Here is a 19,677-nt window from a genome sequence, read left to right as displayed (position 1 = left end):
ATCCTAGTCATTATATTTTTAAGTTATGAAAAATTTATTAGCTGTTTGTGCTCTTTGCTATGAAAATCAGTCATCTGAAGCTTCTTAATATCTTTGATAAGCTTTTCATATAAAATTGTTTATGTTTCGTATATTACTTTTGATATATATACACGATTCCAATGTATGTATTGATATATAAATACTCAGTTTTGTGCACTATAAAGATTTCAATTCAATATTTTGAATTCATTCTAAATTGATTAGATCGTGCAATATGTATAAACTTTACAATACTTAGTACATTTTACTGTAACTTTCTTGTAGAGTGGAAAATTTAATTTTATGTCACTCCTAAATATATATATGTATACATATATCTCGAGAATTTAAAAAATAACATTATTCTGAAGTTACTAGTTTTTGATTCAAAACAGTGATTATCTGGTAATTTGTATAATATATGTGTATAACCTTAGTTCCCTTAAGACTACATGTTTGTCAACATTTGAATAAACTTTATGAGCTGACACAATTCAGCCATGCATTGATATTTTCTTTACCTCTTGTGTTTAGTGGTATAAAGTCTTTATCACATACATGAAATAAATAAAGCAACAAGCACAAACATTATGCCTATTTTCATTGAGTAATAACTATAAACCTAACTTACCTAAATTATCAGGCAATTTAACTTATTTGTACATCATAACATCAGGAGATTGATACATGCACATATATGCATCGCATAACAGTCGTTTTGCATGTTCCGGTAGATGACGGTCGTCTGTCAATTCAGTTAGGTAATTTCCACCTTCTTCGCTTAACCAATATGGAAAATCTGGACATGGAACCATTTCCGGTATATTGTAACCGTTTTGTTCTCCTAAAGAAATAAGAAAAAATTTACCAGTCAGCAATAAAAATACAGTATATAAGCTTACAAAACATAATTGAAATACCTTTCCTATCAGCCATAGAATCAAAAAAGCACCACGGTGCTTCCGAACCAGAACCACATTTTACGAAACACACATAGTGGGAGGTTTCAATACAAACTACAGCCGATAATTCTAAATATAATCGTGGGATCAGACAATGTTCTTGTAAAATAGCGAACTCCATTGGTACTATAAGCTTCTTTGGTTCATGATTTGTCCTTCGTTCATGTCGATGTACCTAAACAAATTTTTTAAAACTTCTGTATTAGAAGTTCAGTTTTTTCTACCTACCTATTCATTTTACCTTTTCTAAACATTGCAAACAGAAAGCAATGCTTTCAAGTCCAACGCCACATTGTCCATAGCACTCTTTACATTCGTATTCCGCCAGCTTTCCGCAAACGGTACATTGCCTTGGAGCTACAAGTGAAAAATTGGACATGATTGATAAACAATATTTTTATATTACAGCATAATAATAATGCTTACAATCCTCGATTATATCCGTTACATCAAGTAATAATGTAGGTTGAATTTTCTGGTACATCTTGAATGATTTTCCAAACCGTGGCATTTGTATAATAAGACACGAAGGAACTTCTTTTAATCTTATATTACTCGTAAGGAAACTCTGTTCTAATAGTTGCTGAACAGTTGGAAGATTTAAGTGATCGTCTTTTTCGACAAAAAGTTGGTAATGATAAGCATCTTGACCAGAGCTTAATTTAAGAAATGGTTCAGCATTCAGAATTTGAGCAACCAGGGACGTTAAAAATTCTTCAGGATCTGAAAGAATTTAAACAATTTTATTTATTAAAATATTATTCATCTATGATCAAATACCTTTTTCTTCACTAGTGAGCCCGGACACAGACGACAATTTTTCAAGTAAAGTCCGGAGTTTCATCACCCGATCTGCCCTTACAAACATATTTTTCCTAAGTGGATTTACAATTTCTTCACGTAGTACCCTTTGTACCTCTTCGTACTGTGGACAATCTTTTTCATTTGGTGGTCTAAAAAGCAATATATTATGTATGACATCATTTTAATTTCAAAAAATGAAAATGGAATCAGGTTCGATTCATACCTAAATAAAAGATTATCAAAAACGCTAGTAAATGTGAACATGCTAAAAAGAGTAGCATCCAAGTAGCACGAATTGTGATGACCTTGAATTCCTCGATATTTTCCACAAATACTTTCTAAATTTCCTTTTACGGAAATAGGTCGTACCATACCAACAATAACAGAGCTTTCCATATTTCCGAAATTATCTGTACTTATCGATGTTGCTGGATCATCAATTTTTGCCTATATAAATATATTTCGTTACACGACTGCAAAAAGGATATACAAAATGATAATATTTACTATGGCATCATATCGTGAACATTGGTCAAGATCCGTGAAAACAGCTCTGTGAGGTCGACAATGGAAATATCTTACATCTTTATATGTTCCATCAGTACCAGATGGGTGATTATCACCCTAAAAATAAAACAATTATACTTTATAATTTTTTTAAACGTTAGTTTTTATTGTTAGTTTTTATGTTATACGTACCAATTCTACAGCTGCCATCAATTTACCAGGAGTAATACCAGGGGGAGTTCCGATCCAACGAATAATTCCATAGTGCACATCAGAATCCAACAGTACTTTCACATTTGAACCCACAATTAAATCTAAATTTTCTGTTCGTCCACATTTTTTATTTTCATTTTTTTCAGGTGTATTACCTGTTATAATAATAGAAATATATACTCATGTATTGAAATCAAAATAAAAACATTAGCATTAATAGCATTTCATAGAAAAGGTCAATTGTACTGTAATTGTGTATTGAAATTAAGGAAAAAAAGAGATGGAATGTAATTTAACATGCTAAATAAATATGAAATATGGAACGCTAGTAGAGTGAAGAATGTCTACTATTCCTTACTACAACCCAATGGACTTGAACGTCCAAGTGTCCCTTCAATATCACTATACACATTTGATTCAATATCACTACTCCATTTATGTTCTAATACAAAGAGGGGGATGTCTTGCAAAGCAGCAGCCATTTTAGAATAAAATTATGAGAAGTTTACAACACTAAAAAGCTTGCCGGTAGTACAGAGTGAGACTAAGATTCTGGTTATTTTTAACCATCTGAGTTATTTTTAACTCCCTCTACTACATGTGGTAGGTAAAGGCAAGTATACTATGCGGAATTTTTAGAAAAGTTAGCAAACTATTCTACTAAGCAATAAACTGAGAAAACTTAAAATTTATTTTTATATTTTTGTAATTACCATGGGTGGTGGTATTCTTAGTTACATTACTGTCATTTTCATGTGTTGTTGATTTTATTGATTGATGATATTCTTTTGACATAGATCTTTGGTCTCTATTATTATTTTTATTATCATCATATAGAGTGAATCTTTCTAATAAGACAGGTGGTATTGTATCCAATACAGATTTTTTCTTATCATTTGTATAATTATTGCCTGTTTCAATCTTTATACAGGAATCTGAAATAAAATATTCAATTAATGAATTAAAATTCTACAAAAATTGGAAGGTGTAGAATATTTATCTTTGTACTTTTATCTGGTTTTGCAAGACCTGTAGGACCTCCAGGTTTTATTGGGAAAATATTACTTAGTGTAGCAAATCTTCCTTCAGAGTGAGTAGAAACAAAATATTCGTTGCTTATTAAAGCAGTCTTAGATACTTGGTCGCCATCCTACAAATACATTGTCATATATGTATATTCATATTCATTTAATAAAAAATATTAAGGGTATAAACGACAATGCACAAAATATTTCATGGAATTACCAACAAATCAAGGCCAAAATAATATCCTTGTCCAAGCTGTGGCACAGGTCCAATATACTTAATAATAGCCAAAAATTTGGTACATCCCGAGGGATCAGCACAATACCAAACAGTGTCATTTATTTCTAGGCTCATAAGTTCTTCGCATAAGTGTTTGTAATTTGCCAAGCGAACCCTCTCTTGAGGGACTGACACAGCAGGTAGAAATTTCCATACTTCTGGTGTAACAGAAATCAGATCAAATTTGTGGCATCGCCATTCAGTGCCACGCCAAATTTCGGATCCTGTAGTATCAATCACGCGTACTTTGAGTGCGCTATCTCCTAAATCTTCGACAGCTTCGACCAGCATACCAAGACGTAATGTATTAACATTTTTGTCACATTCACTTGACATACGCATGAGAATGGTATTTTGCTTGGCGACAAAATACTGTGAGATCTGTCGGTCTTCTTTATTACTGGAATTCCGCTTTTCCATGATTAATCGTAGACGAACATCATAATAAAATAATTTATCAACCACACGTGCGGAGCACGCGGATAAAGAGAAACGTTTATCTCTGTCACTGTACAGTTTTTGTTTTAGATCAAATTAGATAAATATAGAAGGAAATGTAGAGAAATAGAAACTCTACATCCATGTTACTTAGTGTATTATTAAGATTTGAGAGTATCCAGTAAAATTACTTAAAGAAATATTGTTTAGAGTATGCACGAATACCTACGAGTGACAATCAAATTCAAGCAGAACAATGCACTTTGACTGTCAATCTATGTAGGGTATTTAATAGTGAGAAGATGGGTTGCATTGTTGGTAATCACTAGTCGGAAATTTTAAGCTGTGTTCTCATTCATCACATTGGATTGAGCTTTATTTTAGGGGTTCAAAAATTATAGACTTTCTTTATTTATGATCTTATAGTTTTCAACATGTAAAATCTGAAAACGCAAATTTTAAATTGCAGAATCTACTAGTTGAAATGTTATTCTTATGTAAAACTGAGTATTTGTAGGGTATTTTACATTTTGACGACATAATGACTTCTATCCATTCTTCGTCCAATGACTGGACTATACAGATGACATCTGATTGGTCACATAGATAAAGTTATATGCTCTTAACTTCCGCTTACCTTATTAAAAAATGTAGTGTATTTGAATCGCTCCCATCAACAATCCCATCAAATAAATAGATCATACAAACATCCGCATTCTTGCGAGACAGACAGGAATGAGTAGAGCATCCCTGTTTATGTTGGAGACATTCATAGCATCACAAGAAACATCTTGCCTTCCATGTTCATTTTTCACAACTAGTCACGACTAAATTTTCGAACGGTTTTCCTTAGGTTTCAGTATATGTCTGTCGAGACTTATTTATATGATCATGGTTATGACGGAAAAAACATTATTGGTTATGACGGAAACATTACAGGTTACGACACCATAAAAAGTTGCACAGGCGATCGGCAAATTCATCATCATAGATGTGACCTTTATCCTCATCTAATCTTTAGTTGGTAGTTAATTCGATTTTATTTTTTACATATGCGTACTATCTGTAGTTGAATTCCCAAAAAGTTAGTTTGTATTAATGTAATCGCCCGCCTCACGATAGTTTACAGTTTAGTGAGCCAAACATATTGGATTAATCCGCCAAAATGGCCGTCATCTCGTGCAGTCAGTGACTCCACGGACTTCACTCATTAGACGAAGCATGGAAATAAGTCAATATGGTGTCAAAGTAACATGTAAAATGTCCCAAAAATGACTAGTTTTACATAATTTAACATTCGAACAATTAGATTTTACATGTCGAAAACTATAAGATTTCGGCAAATAAAAAAGTTTATAATATTTGAATCCTATGTGTTTTTTGTATACTTGTTTATACATAAATTTTTTATGATATCTAAAAATAATAAGACATTTAACTAATCATGGTTAAAATCATTTTATATGCAAAGCACGTGAATCTTCATTATAAAAGATATCATTTTTTGATATTGTTACATTACAGAGATAAATTTTGTAAAGTATGAATCTTATCATAGTAAATTTTCATCGTAATAAATTACATTATTTTAAAGTTTTGTAATCTAAATTATTATATCTTTTTCTATAATGTCGAGATCAAAATCAAGATTACAAATTACTAAAACTAGCTAAAACTTATAAAATTCATATTCTTTCGAACATAATCGATTAATCGAGAATAAGAGAATAAATTTTTCGATTTATCGATAGGATACGTTTGCCTCTGCTGAGTTTGCATAGAATGACAGTTCTACAGGCAAGTAGTGTATAAGTATGTACAATTGCTTATTCCACTGTCAATTAATCCACGTGATGATCAAAAATTTATGGTTATTTTTTTGATCTTTTACGTTTCGTTTTCTCAGGCGCAACTAAGGCCATTCTGAATATCCACTTTTTTTTACTGATGTCACCGATTGCGTATTATGGATAATAAATGGAAACCGATTTGCCAAGATATATGTACTGATTGAAGACACCTAATGCAAAGTGATTCTTTCTTCACGCGGAATGACAGTGATTCACTGTAAGAAAATTTTTTGAAAGATTAAGAATATCGTGCATGTAACTTGTCATCGATCATACTTTTTCACATTTCATATTTCAATATTTCAATATTTTCGATGAATTAGCTACAACAAAATTCTAAAATTACGTCGTACATTTCGTTCGAACGGATACCATTAATGGAATCGTATTTACCATTATCAGAAGTTGGATAGGAATGTTCATTCAATGACTTCAGAATTGGCGTAGCTAACATTAACGACGCAATGGAAAAATTTGCTGTTGATTTGGACAAGGTTTTGGACGATTTCGAATTTAACGAAGGTAAAATTTATTTAGTTTGTTTTTATCTCTGTTTTAAATATACTCGAGATTCTATGAAGTTCTTAATCCTGGTTTTCTTGATAACTTTTTCTAAGTAGAATAATTTTTCTATTAAAACAATTTCAATTCTATAATTTCTTTTTTTTTATAAAAATTGATTTATAAATAACTTCGCTTTTTTTTTAAATAATTTCATGTCTGATAGAGATATTTTTATTTTTCGATACTGTTAATGTTACATATTTGTTAATGTTAATATAATGAATACAAATTTCAGACTGTGCAGAGCAAATAGCATCTGATAATCTTTCAACAAACAATGCGTCATCTTCTTCAGTTAAATGTAATCTAGAACCTTCAGCTTTAAAAGGTTATAATTATCTTCTAATAGAGCCTAAAAAAGCTAATAAAGAGTTTGATATTATATTACCTATAGAAAGGCATAAAGACTTGCAACAAATAAACACAAAAAACAAATGTATTAATGAAAGTGATATAGTTTCTGAGAATCTTAATTATAGTACAGAACAGACAACAATAGAAAATACAGATGTAAATCAGTTTTATACACAAGAATGCACAAACGATAATAAGTCAATACAAAAACAATCTGTTTCATCTTATGATTCTGAACAGGTTTCTTTAGCAATATATAATGATATATCGCAAAAGGTAATACAAAAACAACAAAATAGTAACAACAGCCCAAAGATTGACAATAGGTATGATAAGAAATTGAACCAGTCTAATCTGAAACCTAGTGTTAGCAACGTTTTCAGCAGTTTGAATGAGTACATTAATGCTCCACCTGGAAGTTCAGATTGCATTCATTCCGTATTAAATGATTCAGAAATACAATCTGATTTAGAGACTAAGGTACCTCAGATAATTCAGAGCAATGCTAAAGGTAGTGATGAAAGTATACCACATAAACAGACAGTTGATATACCTGATACAACTAGAGAAATTCCTGTTTCAAGCTATCAGGATGCCACAATACCCATAACGGTAGAATTACCAATTACATATGAAACTAACATTAAAGAGGATGTAAAAAACGTTCATGTAACAAATTTCAAACCATTGGAAAGCAAAACAGACCTTCCTGAAAAAGTTGCTCTAAATGAAGCTTGTATTGAATTAAGTAATAAAGCAGAAATTAAAAATGACAAAACACATAACTATAATTCTGATAGGATAGATCAGGAAAAAAATTCTATGCTTGAGTGTACTTATATACAAGATGGTTATTATGAAAATGAGTCTACAACACAATTGCAAGATAATGAAAGTAAATTAAGCGTAAAAAATATTGGTACAAGTGAGGAACATAGGAGCAGCTTAAATTCAGTATGTAAGCCAATTGGATTTAGTAATATTGATAATTTATCAGAAGATGAATTGACCAAATATTTAGCCGAATTAGAAGAAGAGGAGAAATTAAGGGAAAGCTGCATTAAATATGAAAATATTACAAATACAGCACAGAATGTTTCTCAAGATCAAAAAGATGAAAATAAGCAAAATGTCCAAGTTTTCCCAGATACTTCTGTAGAATCTCGCAAAATGATAGAATCAGAATTGAATGAAAGGATAGAAAACATTTCAGTAACTGACTGTCAGGAAAAGGAAACGGGTAAAGAATTATTAAATACTGCATTAATGAAGCAAAATGTACAACAATCTGATGATCGATTAAATGAAGACAGATTAAATAAACACACAGATATTTTAAGTAATCCAAGTAAAGAATTAAAATTGTTGCATAGAGTTAATGTAGCTAAAGATGATAAAATGAAATTAGAAAATGAATGCGTGCCTGATACAAAAGATATTGAGGACAGCCAAGAACATCCTACGTATAATTTAAATATTAATCAAGGATCACTAAATGATAGCAGAACTGAGATACAATTAAAAGAGGAGAAAGGAAATTCTACGCAATATAATCAAGCTTGTGAATTAAAAATGCCAAGCGATATTGATAATATTTCGGAAGAAAGAATTTCAACGACATCTGAGCTAAATACATTAATTGATATGACAAAACATAATGATGATGTAATATCTACATCTGTGGATGTTTACACAAGACCAAATGCAAGTGATACTAGCAATGATTCAGAGAAGCCAGTACGTCCCCAAACATTGGATATTGTTTTGTCAAACAATAGCACAGAACACCAAGTACTTGGTTCTACAAGTGATACACCATCTTATCAAGTTCAATCAGATACTGATGGTATAAAAGAGGAGCAAGGATCTTCGCCGGATATTTTAGAGAATTCTTTACCGGAATCTGGCTCAGTTCTGGGAAAACAACCACCATTCTGGGTTCCAGATAGCGATGCTCCTAGTTGTATGCTCTGTGATGTTAAGTTTACCGTTATCAAAAGACGACATCATTGTCGGGCATGCGGAAAAGTGTTATGTAATAAATGTTGCAATATGAAATATAAATTAGAATATCAAGGAAACATTGATTCACGCGTTTGTGTTTCTTGTTATCAGCTTCTTACTAAAGGTAACCTTCTTCAATTTAATATTATTTGAATTATTTTAACATTTTTCTTTATAGTATTCGGAAATAAAACGTTTATGCTTTTAGCTGAAACTGAACAGGGTATGGGAGAATGGTCCTCTGGTTATTCCACATGTATGAATAATAATGATATCAATTCACCCCAGGTATGTTAGATATAAATTATTTTATATGTATAGTGTTATGAATCTCTTTTTATGTGTAAATATATAAATTTTATTATTCTCAAAGAAATTGAGAAGAGTTCTTTAAGTATTACTCTTGTTTTATAACGGGCTATTCACGATTTGTAAAACTGGTCAAAAAATATATGTATATTTATTTGATTAAATGTTTTTATCTTCGAATTGTTCTTTCACATTATTTTATATATTTTCGGTTTGTTTGCGTTCTACATTTTGCATATTTGCATGTTTGGTTTGTTTATTTATGTTTTCGATTTATTTGTTTATATCGTTGTATTGACGAATTCTACAAAATGGGATTATGACATATTAATAATTGATGGTAACACTTCTGGAGCTCTCTTCACTGACACAAAGTATATACTGAGTAGCTTATTATATTTTTCATTTTAGTATAGCGTTGAATAATTACTTTCAATTGTTTATAATCTTTTGTTTCATTAATTTGATTCAGTTGTTTACAAAAATAGCAATATGAGATATTATACTACTAAATCTTTGATTGTGATTTCTACTACATTCTTATGAATGTTAATATTCAATAAAAATTTTTGTTTATTAATTTCTTAATTTCTATTGAAAACAACTTGCAATGGAATCTTGTAAGACTCATTAATCTTCTACATTTCTTCAATTTTTATTACGTTATTTTTTCTTTTTTAATTTGTAAATATTTTGTTGGATTTACTAATTCAGAATAAATGTACAAATTAAATTTAGAAGAAGCTTTTCACTTTGTGAATTAATTTAAATTAATTGTGAATTAGTATGAGTTTTATGACCACCTATAACAACTTGTTGAATACTTCTTTCTTGTTAGAATAAATTTATATCAGAAGATACTAATTTGATATAAAAGCTTGATATTTTTCAACTAAAAATAAATGTTTACTGTTTAAAATTTTTTCTTAAATCATTTAGGTAATAAATTCATAGTAATGTATTTTACCTGTTTGTATTATGTTCTTTGTATATTATGAATGTTTCTTATTTCTTTTGCCATGCATTGCAAATATAAGGCATGTGTTCGAACTGTAGTATTTTCGTGAAAATTGACTTGTTTGCTTCTTACTTTAATAGTAACTAATATCCAGTAAATATGAAAGATTTCTCATAGTTCGCATTAATTCAGTTGTACAAATTTATTAACAAATAGTTGCTTGAAATATTACATTAAAATTTTGTTAAACATATATATCCTTTGTCATTTTATTTATTTTACTGCTAATAGTGCTTGTTTGTCTTATTTGAGCTTTTTGTGAATTTTTCAAAGCAAACAAATTCCTTTTTAATGTTAATATTTCTAAGATAAGATAAGATTTTTAAGATATTTAGTGAAACATAATTTCATTATATTGAAACATAATTAAAATACAATTAACAGAAAAGTACTATGATATTTTATGTGCATGGCTTGTGTTTGCTGGATAAAGAAATAAATGTGAATGTTAGGAGTATTCGACAAATGGTTATAGGGGAGACAGCCTAATCCAAATAATCCCATGGAGTACTGTTCAACTATACCACCCTTGCAACAGTTAGCTGGCGGCTTGCCTCCACCTCCTACGGTTATGGTACCTGTTGGAGTCCTTAAAAGGGAAGATGGTACAAAGAGTCGGCCTGAAATTTCAAAATCTGTTATGTTCAGTGATGGTGAGTGAAGGTCATAAGTATTATGTTATTTAGATTTATTTAAATCAAAAGAAATGCATTGCTAATGAATTTGTCTTTATTGAAAGTTAATATTTCAGTTTTTATATGCCTTACAAATATGTGATTTGGTTTATCACAAAAATTATTTTTGTTGATATATTAGAACTGTGCTTCTGGCTGCAGATAGCTGTATAATATTTAACACTTAATGCTTAATATATATTATTCAAATCTACAACAACTTTATGTAATAACTCTTTACACTTTACTCTTAACATACCTTATTATAATATTTTTAGTTCTTTGAGTTAAAGTTACACTCCTCTGTCCAAGTTATTATTATATTTTACTTTTCACCTCCTTCAAATATTTCACCCTTACGCTGGACCTGTTCCTTCCTGTTTGTTTTGGTTTTATGCACCTCTAACTAAAACACAGGAATAAGGCCTGGCTGTGACCTGACAGAACTAGACATGTCGTGGGATTTGAAACCACCATACCGGAAATCTGGTAGTAAGAGAATACCAACACCTGGCTCATCTGCACCAAGTACGTCTGTCAAGAAACAGAACCTACCACGTTTTGACCCAAATACAGAAAGTTATGTGCCACAAGACCCTAATGCACTTCCACCAACAGTAACGATACATAAAGGACGTAAGTAATAATCTTATTTACAGGATAGTAGTTCTATGTTAATGTTGTATTACATAAACATGTTCAAATATATAAATCAGAGGTATCATATCATGCTGTAACGGACGAGAATCTTTTATACAAAACGCTGAAAAATGAATGTGAACCACCTGTTATGTTTGCGATTAATCGAAATCTCTATGCGTATGTCAAAATAGTGACTTGTAAGTATAAATTAAAGGTGTTATATTAGGTATAAATTAAATTTCAGATATTATACAATTACTAATAAATTTATTATTTGTAGTAAATTGTTGTGTTAATAAAACATGTTGGAATGTAACTTCGAAAGGATTGGATTGCGTCGGACAAGATGAAATTATACTATTAATCGAGGTACTACCTGATGAAACCCGGGTTCCTAAGGATCTGCTCCTTTTTATTAACCAATTACGTCTCGAAGCTATGAAAGGTATTATTTATATTCTATATTAATTAATTTACAATGCTACGTTACTTTGATCTCATGCAGGAAACATTGTGTCCGAATTGGGATTTTTAATATACCAGGGAGGAAATTTCTTGGATTCTCGGGAACACGCAGGGTTCTTGTTTATTCGACAAACATCGCAATGCTTGCAAAAAATTATATTACCTCCTGGCCCGTACCTATTTGGCCTCCTAGTCCACAGGTTTGTTTTTTTTAAGGTATAATGCAAATTTAATGGCTATTGAAAATGAATCAATTTACTATCTTGATATCTATAGGTGGGAAACACCATGGGCGAAAGTATTTCCGTTACGCCTTGTCTTACGACTGGGCGCAGAATATCGTTACTATCCGTGCCCGTTGTTCTCGGTTCGGTTTCGGGATGCATTATACTTTGAAATAGGACATACAGTTATGAAGGTTTTAGCGGATTTCAGAAATTTTGCGTACACGTTACCAAGTGTGAGGGGACTAACAATTCACTTAAGAAACAGAATGACGGATGTAATGTTTCCGAGAAATCGATACGATCAAGTGATCAAAGGTTTAAATAATTCGAATGATCATGTATTAGCATACGCTTCAAATTTTAGTATCGCTGCTGACTCACATTTAGTCTGTATACAAACTAACACCGGTGATGAAAGCACTTATCAAACGCAAGCCATAAGTATCAATAATAATCCAAGAACAAGTACGTATTCGATTTTTACTTATTTATGCATTTATTTGAATATTTTGAAAGTAATTGTTCAATCGATACAGTAACAGGTACTAGTTTTATCGTGATAAACGGAGCATTGAAATCATCGATGGGTTTGTCAGCGAAATCTAGCATAGTTGAGGATGGATTAATGGTAGAAATAATGCCAGAGAAAATGGAAGCCTTGAAAGCAGCTCTAAAAAATATGCAAGACTTTTCGATCGGATGTGGTCGACAAGGAGCACCCGAGCCAGATGAAACAGTGAACATAAAGTGGGTCGATAATGACGTGCAATTCAATGTGGGGTAAGTGTTACTGTAATAATTATTTATAATCATCTATTTAAGTCTATGTTACGTGTTTTCAGGGTAAAAAGTCCTATTGATAGACGACCTATGGATGGTATTCCTTCAATCCGAATACACAATGGTATTGATTATAAAGGAACGAGTAGATTTATACGATGGACAGAAGTATTTATCATTAATGTACGTTTAGAGAAAAATATGATATAAATTCTGAATTGTTTATTATATTTATAATATATAACATAGAATGTTATCTTTTTAAAGTCCGATGATCATCCGAATGGTGTTCATGATCCGGTGGATATAAATAAATTATCAGGAAATATAGCGAAAGCAACATGTACAGCCTTAGTGAAGTTATTGGACTTATTAGCCAATGCTGGTTTAACAAAGCTTGGTGTAAGAACAACTATTCATCCTGACAATGTAAGTTTAATGTGACAATTTATAAGCTTCTTCTATAAAGTGTGAAAAAATAATCAGATTTTAGTCATTTAAAATAATTATAATAATACTAGGTTGGTTATGAAGCCGGTAGCGAAGGTATGAAATTGCCTCCAATCTACATGAAGAGTTTAGACAACGAATTAATTCAAGTTCTGCATAAAGCAGCGCAAAGTAGTCAAGATACGCATATTGTGCTTGAATTAATTTTTTACATACTCGATGATTGAACCCTTGCTCCGTTCGCTCCTGTTTTGTTAACGATTTTATTAATATAACATAATAGAAATATAAAGCTCGTGATGTTCGTACACGACTGAAATGTATAATTAAAAAACTCGTGGAACCACTAAAAAGTAGATCTTTTGAGCGGAAAATATTTTCTATCTGAATACTATCCATCTATAATGATACACAAAAACAGCGCTTATATTATAGAAATATATATCGAATCATATTTGAATATAATTATAACAGAGAGAAATTATGAAATTTAAAGTTAAATAGATAATGAAATTTGTTTTAAATTGTATTAGCTTTAATCTTTTGAAACTCAAATTTGTTTGCTTTTTACGAGGAAAGAACATTGATATCGCAATTTTTGTATATGACATATATATATATATATATATATATATATTTATATGTATATATGTATATATATATATACACATATAAATTTTATAAAAAATAAATATCGATGGAAAATTTTTTGCGAGTAAAATCAAAATGAAGTACCATTATTTGTTATTGTGTAAATATATCTGTTTTGTTGTTATTCGTGTAATATGTGTATAACGATAGTTAATAGTACTTTTCTGTCAAAAGAGTATTAAAAATATTAATGTAATAACCTGAAAGATTCTTATTTATATTTCCATAATTTAATAAGAACAAAATCTTAAATTGTAAGAATTCTTTAACAAAATAGTTTTTAACATTTCAAATTAATTTTCTTTTTTATATATGTATGTTAAATATTATTAAATATCGATAGAAATGATACAAATAATGATACAATGATGAGATAAAAATTGTTGTATTTTGAATAATTAATCAAGGGCTTAAGGTTGAAAACTAAATGTTGTGACTATGATAAAAGAAATTGCGTAATTTGATTCAATATAATTTATACATTGCAGATAAGAAATTGATTCAGGAAATTTCCTCATATTTGTTTAATTTTCAATAATGTTCAAATTTTGTCAAATTTTGTAACTTTTACGTTAGGTGAAATTTTTGTACTTTGATGTTGACCTTAACAGGGAAACAAACTCTATGATATTTCAATAGAAAGAATTTAAATATGGGAATATTAATGACACGAATATTGATAATAGTAACTACTAATAATAATTTGTAAATATGTATGTATGATAGCTGAAATATGTAAGTTTGTTTTATTGTCAAAGCATACATTTCGTTTTTGAAAATAGTTAACAATAATCAGTAGATAAAACATTCTTCTAACTTATGATATAGTATTTTTGTGATTTAGTCTGTAAATTTTCTTTCTTTGCTCTATCTTGTAATGTTTTAGAAATTAGATTGAATCTTTATTTTTTGATGTTTCGATATCGTACGGTATCGAAACATATTGAAATACCAGAAATTTATAATAACGTTTAGTTTCAATTAGCAAGATAGTGAATAACACATACTTCTATATTGTTGTAAGCAATGTGATTATCGACATATATAAATGTTTATATTTGTTATTAAAAATTTGGGAAAAGAAAATCCACATATTTTAAGAGTGCAGAATTTTATTTTTTATTGCTTGTATTGTAAGATTGTCTAAAAAGCTGTTTAACATGATAAAAATTGAATATAGAAATTAAGAGTATAATTGCAACAAATTTACTTGACTGCAAGGAATTGTATACAATTAAATTATGTAATTTGTTAATGTAGCATGCAGATCAAGTTGACAAAAAAGCTAAAATTTGTAATTCGCAATAGAAAGTGATGTAAATAAATAAAGAAAAAATTGTGTGGGTAACGTTTTTGTGTTCATATTTTTATCACGTTTAAAAGAGAATGAACGTTAGCATATATAAGAACCTATCAATTAGTAGGAATCTACCCTGTTCAGTTGCTATTTAACATATATAAGAACATATGTATTTAAGCTTAAAGTTATAGATCTGCTCTGTTTGTTTGCACACTAGCATAGACAAGAACCTATTGAGTTCCATTCTACAAGAACCTATTTAATTGTACGGTCGTACGGAAAAGTTTATATCTACTTTCCTATCCAAAGTAGACAAGTATGAGAATGGCAAAATCGCGCAACAATGAAACTAATTGTAAGTTGCCTAAGAAAGAGAAATTAATTGTTTACTACATATTTTTTAGAGAAGAAAAGAAAACATTCCTTTTCAAACGATAATGGATCAGTGGAATGATGCAATAATCTTAATATATTTTTTATACACGGTAATGTTTTAGATTTAACATTAATTCTTGGCACTTGGCGTGTTAATTGTACTGACATGAATATTTTCTCATTGTCGGCATAGAACCACGTATTCTTTTTCTTTAGTACGTACTAATTCCGATTCCTGCTGACCGCGGAAACTCTCATATTCGTAAGGTAAGGCAAAACTTCACTATGATCACTATGAAGTCAGCCCAGAGAACAGTCGTATTCCGAATTCCATAGTTTCTGAAGAATCAATTCGTACAATGATTCTAGAAGCATTCGAAAGAAAGCTTTCCGTTAAAGCTGAGGAAGGATTCGCACCCGAGAAGATATCAAGAAAGAAGGGCGAAAGTCTCAAGAATCAAAAGGAAAACCGAAGAGCAGTTAAAATTTTTTCGAAGGCAGAAATTTACATTTGAATAATACAAGTGTCTGACTCAAACATTTTGAATGGTTTTCCTTTATAGGATGGTTTATTGGTATAGAGATGCACATACATATTAAGTATATCTAATATTTGTAAATGTATTGTTTATTTTCTTTGTTTTCTGTTAATAAATTATTATATTTTGACATTTTGCACTATTTCTAACCCTAGTTTGTATGTGCCATCGTTCTCCCAGACTCCCGTATCTTTTCCGTAAAAAATTCAGATATGTTAAATTTTCGTAAAAATTTTCAATTTTCTTCTGAAATGAAATTTTCGCAACCAATATTGACAGAATTTCCTATAATTTTAAAAATAATGTTTTTGGTAGGAAGTTCAGATTGGCTATTTTTTAAATTTTCATAGAATTAGTAATTTTGTGTCAGTAATGAATGAAAGATGGATAAAAAGTGTGGTTAGATTCGTGGTTACATATATATGTTGTTACGTTTTCCATGTCTTTACATCTTGTTTATAGTCAATTGGCTTTTTTTATTTTTATCGTTTTTGTAACTCATTTGAATCATGATTTTACTTAAGTTACTCTGTTCAGACATCAGCGTCGTTCAACTGACGGTATCACCGCGCACTGCCGTATATCGGGAGTTTTATTATTGTTATTAACTTCTAAAGTAAATGACTTTCGAATAGTTCTTAGAGTTTATTTAACATGGTATTTTTTTTTAAATGATCCATACATAATGCTACATCGCAAACATCGCATTTAAAAACTGTTTCTTTTCGAACTAACATAGATAAGCATATAATGCATCGTTTTGATGTTTTCCTTCCCCTTTTTAGTGTTGGAGGTAACCGTATAGGAAAATGCCGGCCAGTGTATCGTATTAATGAATCATTGATAGATGATGCCTCTCTTACTCTTACGTTTACTAAGTATTTTTCAATAATTTCTTCGGCTAATCTTTGCTTGTCGACAGGGAAAGCTCGACATTTTTTTTATTGTCTTTGAAAATTATATAACTCTTTAGTAACATCATGTTTATAAAGTAAAAAAATATTTTTTTATAGCCTTTTTTAAGTAGATACAAACTTTTCCGTAGAACCGTACAATTAAATAGGTTATTGTAGCACGGAACTCAATAGGTTTTTGTCTATGCTAATGTGCAACCAAATAGGGCAGATCCCTAACTTTAAGCTTAAATACATAGGTTCTTGTATATGCTAAATTGCAACCAAACAGGGTAGATCCCTACTTTTATAGGTTCTTGTATACGTTAACTTTCGTTTCCTTCAGCACTTGGTCGCGTGGTGCAGCACTAGTCTGGGAACAACCAGGAGCATAAGCGTGAGCACTCTCATTTCCTCTCTGTTAATATTAGGAGTATCGCGAAGACGATTCTACATACAACGGGAGTGCCGGTGCATGAGTGTTTAGTGATCAATGAACTCAACGTTGCTGTATATTGGGGCGTGCTGCCACTGGTCTTATTAAGCCGGCAGACGTATGTACGAGAGAATCCAACATTTTCTGTTACTTCATAATGTAGTTTGATTGATTCTTTCCCTTTAAAGATCCTAGGCCCCGCCTTTTTCTCTTCGTATCACTTCTCGTATATTTAAGATGCATCACTATGGGTCTTTTATTTCTCATTTCTTAAGACAATTTAAATTGATTTATCTATTTATTTCAATTGGAAATTCATGTCTCATAGAAGAAATTTAATAGCGGAGTACGGTCGACAAAACTATAGTTCAGAATATCGGTATATATTTGAATGTTAAGATCATTAATTGATCGACAAATCAACACTTTCAACCCTTTTAACTACAGCCAATCTCTTAACGTATTCCATTAGCACTGTTCGATTAGTAGTATAATCGGTATAATCATAGGCTTGACGTAACATCGTAACATCGTAACTTCTCGGTGAGATACTTCTAGAGTGGATTGTCGAATAATAAGTCAATAACACTTACATTTAGCACACATCATAGTCGTAAGTTATGTAAACAAACGTTAGTAATTTTTTTGAAATTATACAGCATAAGTAGGATCGACCGATCGCTTTTTGTATAAATCATAATATTTGACTTTTGATATTTGTGACTTTTCTCGTCTTCATATCGTTACATCTTTCGTACTTTCTCAAGAATTTTAGACGATCCGATGTAATCTGTATAAGATTTCACGATACTGCGTAGATACAGGATTACTTTGAGATCTAGAGGATAGAGAAAAATTTCGTGTATCTTTTTCGTGAAAATGTTTCTTGCTTAATCATTTCTACTGCATGTTGTCAATGTCAATGTAATATTTACTCGAAAGATATATTATATTTAACCCAATCTGTTTTTTGTTAGAAAAAGCAAATAAATATACTTTTGTTTAAGTAAATATACTTAATGTCTTGTTACAGATGACAATGTAATAGTGAATTATAAATCAAATTTTCCATAAGGAAATAAATTATAGATGGTCATCCTACAGTTTACAGTAGATGACTGAAAATGAATGATATAGAAAGTATAAGCATGAAAGGCAGTGGAGGATCTAAGATGCCTCATAGTCATTCGACTCCAGCAGGTGTGGATGGAGGTAGTAGAACCCCTCCTACAACACCTAGAAAAGCTGGTAAAATGCTTGCTGTTCGTGTGCAGATGTTGGATGATACGATTACAATGTTTCAAGTTCAGGTAATTTTTAGAATAGTTTCATGAAATGGTTCTGTTCATTGGCGAGGTAGTTACAAATGTAAGACACAAAATATTACAAGTGACATGCTTTCATTTCAAGTTTACGCTGAGTCAAATATATCATAACTGCTTCTATAACTAATGCAAAATATTAATGTATATGAAATAAATATTAAAAATTATATTAGATTGATTTTGTAATGAGTCAATTATATATCTTTAGTCACATGTTCAACTAATCAGTATTTTAATGTAACTACTAAACTAATTTAATATAAAATCACTGTATGAGATATATGCCATAATGTCTAAGAATAGAAAGGAGTTCTTTTTCAGTTTGGCGTATTTTTTATTTACAAAACTATAACAATGTTTTCTATTTTTAAATATTTTTATAAATTATTGTTTGTCATTGTATTTATTTGATAACAAAAAATCATTTACTTTATGCTATCTACGTATGTAATACTTCTAAATGAATAATTGGAGCAGATAATTGGTGATACTATATTGCATGGAGTAAATGTATTGATGTATTGATTATTCATAAAATATATATGGTGCATCTAAAGCATATTTTCAGTTG

At 30.3% G+C, this 19,677-nt stretch overlaps 3 protein-coding genes across 18 annotated transcripts in view; 2 read left to right on the top strand and 1 right to left on the bottom strand.

Moving 5' to 3' along the window:
• Positions 1-4: 4 nt before the first annotated feature.
• Cyld (ubiquitin carboxyl-terminal hydrolase CYLD) lies at positions 5-4,531 on the bottom strand. Of its 2 annotated transcripts, XM_072020478.1 has the most exons (11): positions 3,753-4,530; positions 3,516-3,657; positions 3,221-3,442; positions 2,487-2,662; positions 2,295-2,411; positions 2,011-2,234; positions 1,764-1,936; positions 1,410-1,706; positions 1,225-1,340; positions 942-1,158; positions 5-865 (listed from the first exon to the last, which is right to left on the bottom strand). In XM_072020478.1, exons 1-11 carry the CDS (start codon positions 4,230-4,232, stop codon positions 675-677), a joined length of 2,355 nt encoding a protein of 784 aa, XP_071876579.1. In that variant the 5' UTR covers positions 4,233-4,530; the 3' UTR covers positions 5-674. The 2 variants fall into 2 exon arrangements, with proteins under 2 accessions (XP_071876579.1, XP_071876580.1); XM_072020479.1 differs by lacking the exon at positions 5-865 and having other exon boundaries at positions 1,042-1,180; positions 3,753-4,531.
• A 1,438-nt stretch (positions 4,532-5,969) lies between these two features.
• On the top strand, positions 5,970-15,586 carry Sara (Smad anchor for receptor activation). Of its 6 annotated transcripts, XM_072020002.1 has the most exons (15): positions 5,970-6,062; positions 6,157-6,317; positions 6,424-6,622; positions 6,900-9,146; positions 9,231-9,310; positions 10,825-11,002; positions 11,441-11,659; positions 11,740-11,862; positions 11,946-12,110; positions 12,171-12,330; positions 12,407-12,822; positions 12,894-13,137; positions 13,200-13,320; positions 13,405-13,566; positions 13,659-15,586. In XM_072020002.1, the coding sequence occupies exons 3-15, from the start codon at positions 6,565-6,567 to the stop codon at positions 13,812-13,814; spliced, it is 4,329 nt and encodes a 1,442-aa protein (XP_071876103.1). In that variant the 5' UTR covers positions 5,970-6,062; positions 6,157-6,317; positions 6,424-6,564; the 3' UTR covers positions 13,815-15,586. The 6 variants fall into 6 exon arrangements, with proteins under 6 accessions (XP_071876103.1, XP_071876104.1, XP_071876107.1 ...); XM_072020003.1 differs by having other exon boundaries at positions 6,045-6,317; positions 6,503-6,622; XM_072020006.1 differs by having other exon boundaries at positions 6,045-6,317; positions 10,888-11,002; positions 11,468-11,659.
• A 2,157-nt stretch (positions 15,587-17,743) lies between these two features.
• The window catches only part of LOC139996019 (FERM, ARHGEF and pleckstrin domain-containing protein 1), a 28,821-nt gene continuing 26,887 nt past the window's right edge, over positions 17,744-19,677 (top strand). For 2 of the 10 annotated variants that reach the window (XM_072019998.1, XM_072019997.1), the window contains exons 1-2: positions 17,757-17,899; positions 18,815-19,091. In XM_072019998.1, coding sequence (XP_071876099.1) covers positions 18,906-19,091 — 186 coding nt within the window. In that variant the 5' untranslated portion in view covers positions 17,757-17,899; positions 18,815-18,905. Of the gene's footprint in view, positions 17,904-18,189; positions 18,414-18,814; positions 19,092-19,677 lie in introns of those variants that run through there. The other 8 variants (XM_072020000.1, XM_072019999.1, XM_072019996.1 and 5 more) reach the window with 8 other exon arrangements.

Source organism: Bombus fervidus, chromosome 17 (genome assembly GCF_041682495.2).
Source record: "Bombus fervidus isolate BK054 chromosome 17, iyBomFerv1, whole genome shotgun sequence".
Classification (NCBI taxonomy): Eukaryota; Metazoa; Arthropoda; class Insecta; order Hymenoptera; family Apidae; genus Bombus; species Bombus fervidus.
This window is presented reverse-complemented; position numbering and strand designations above follow the sequence as displayed.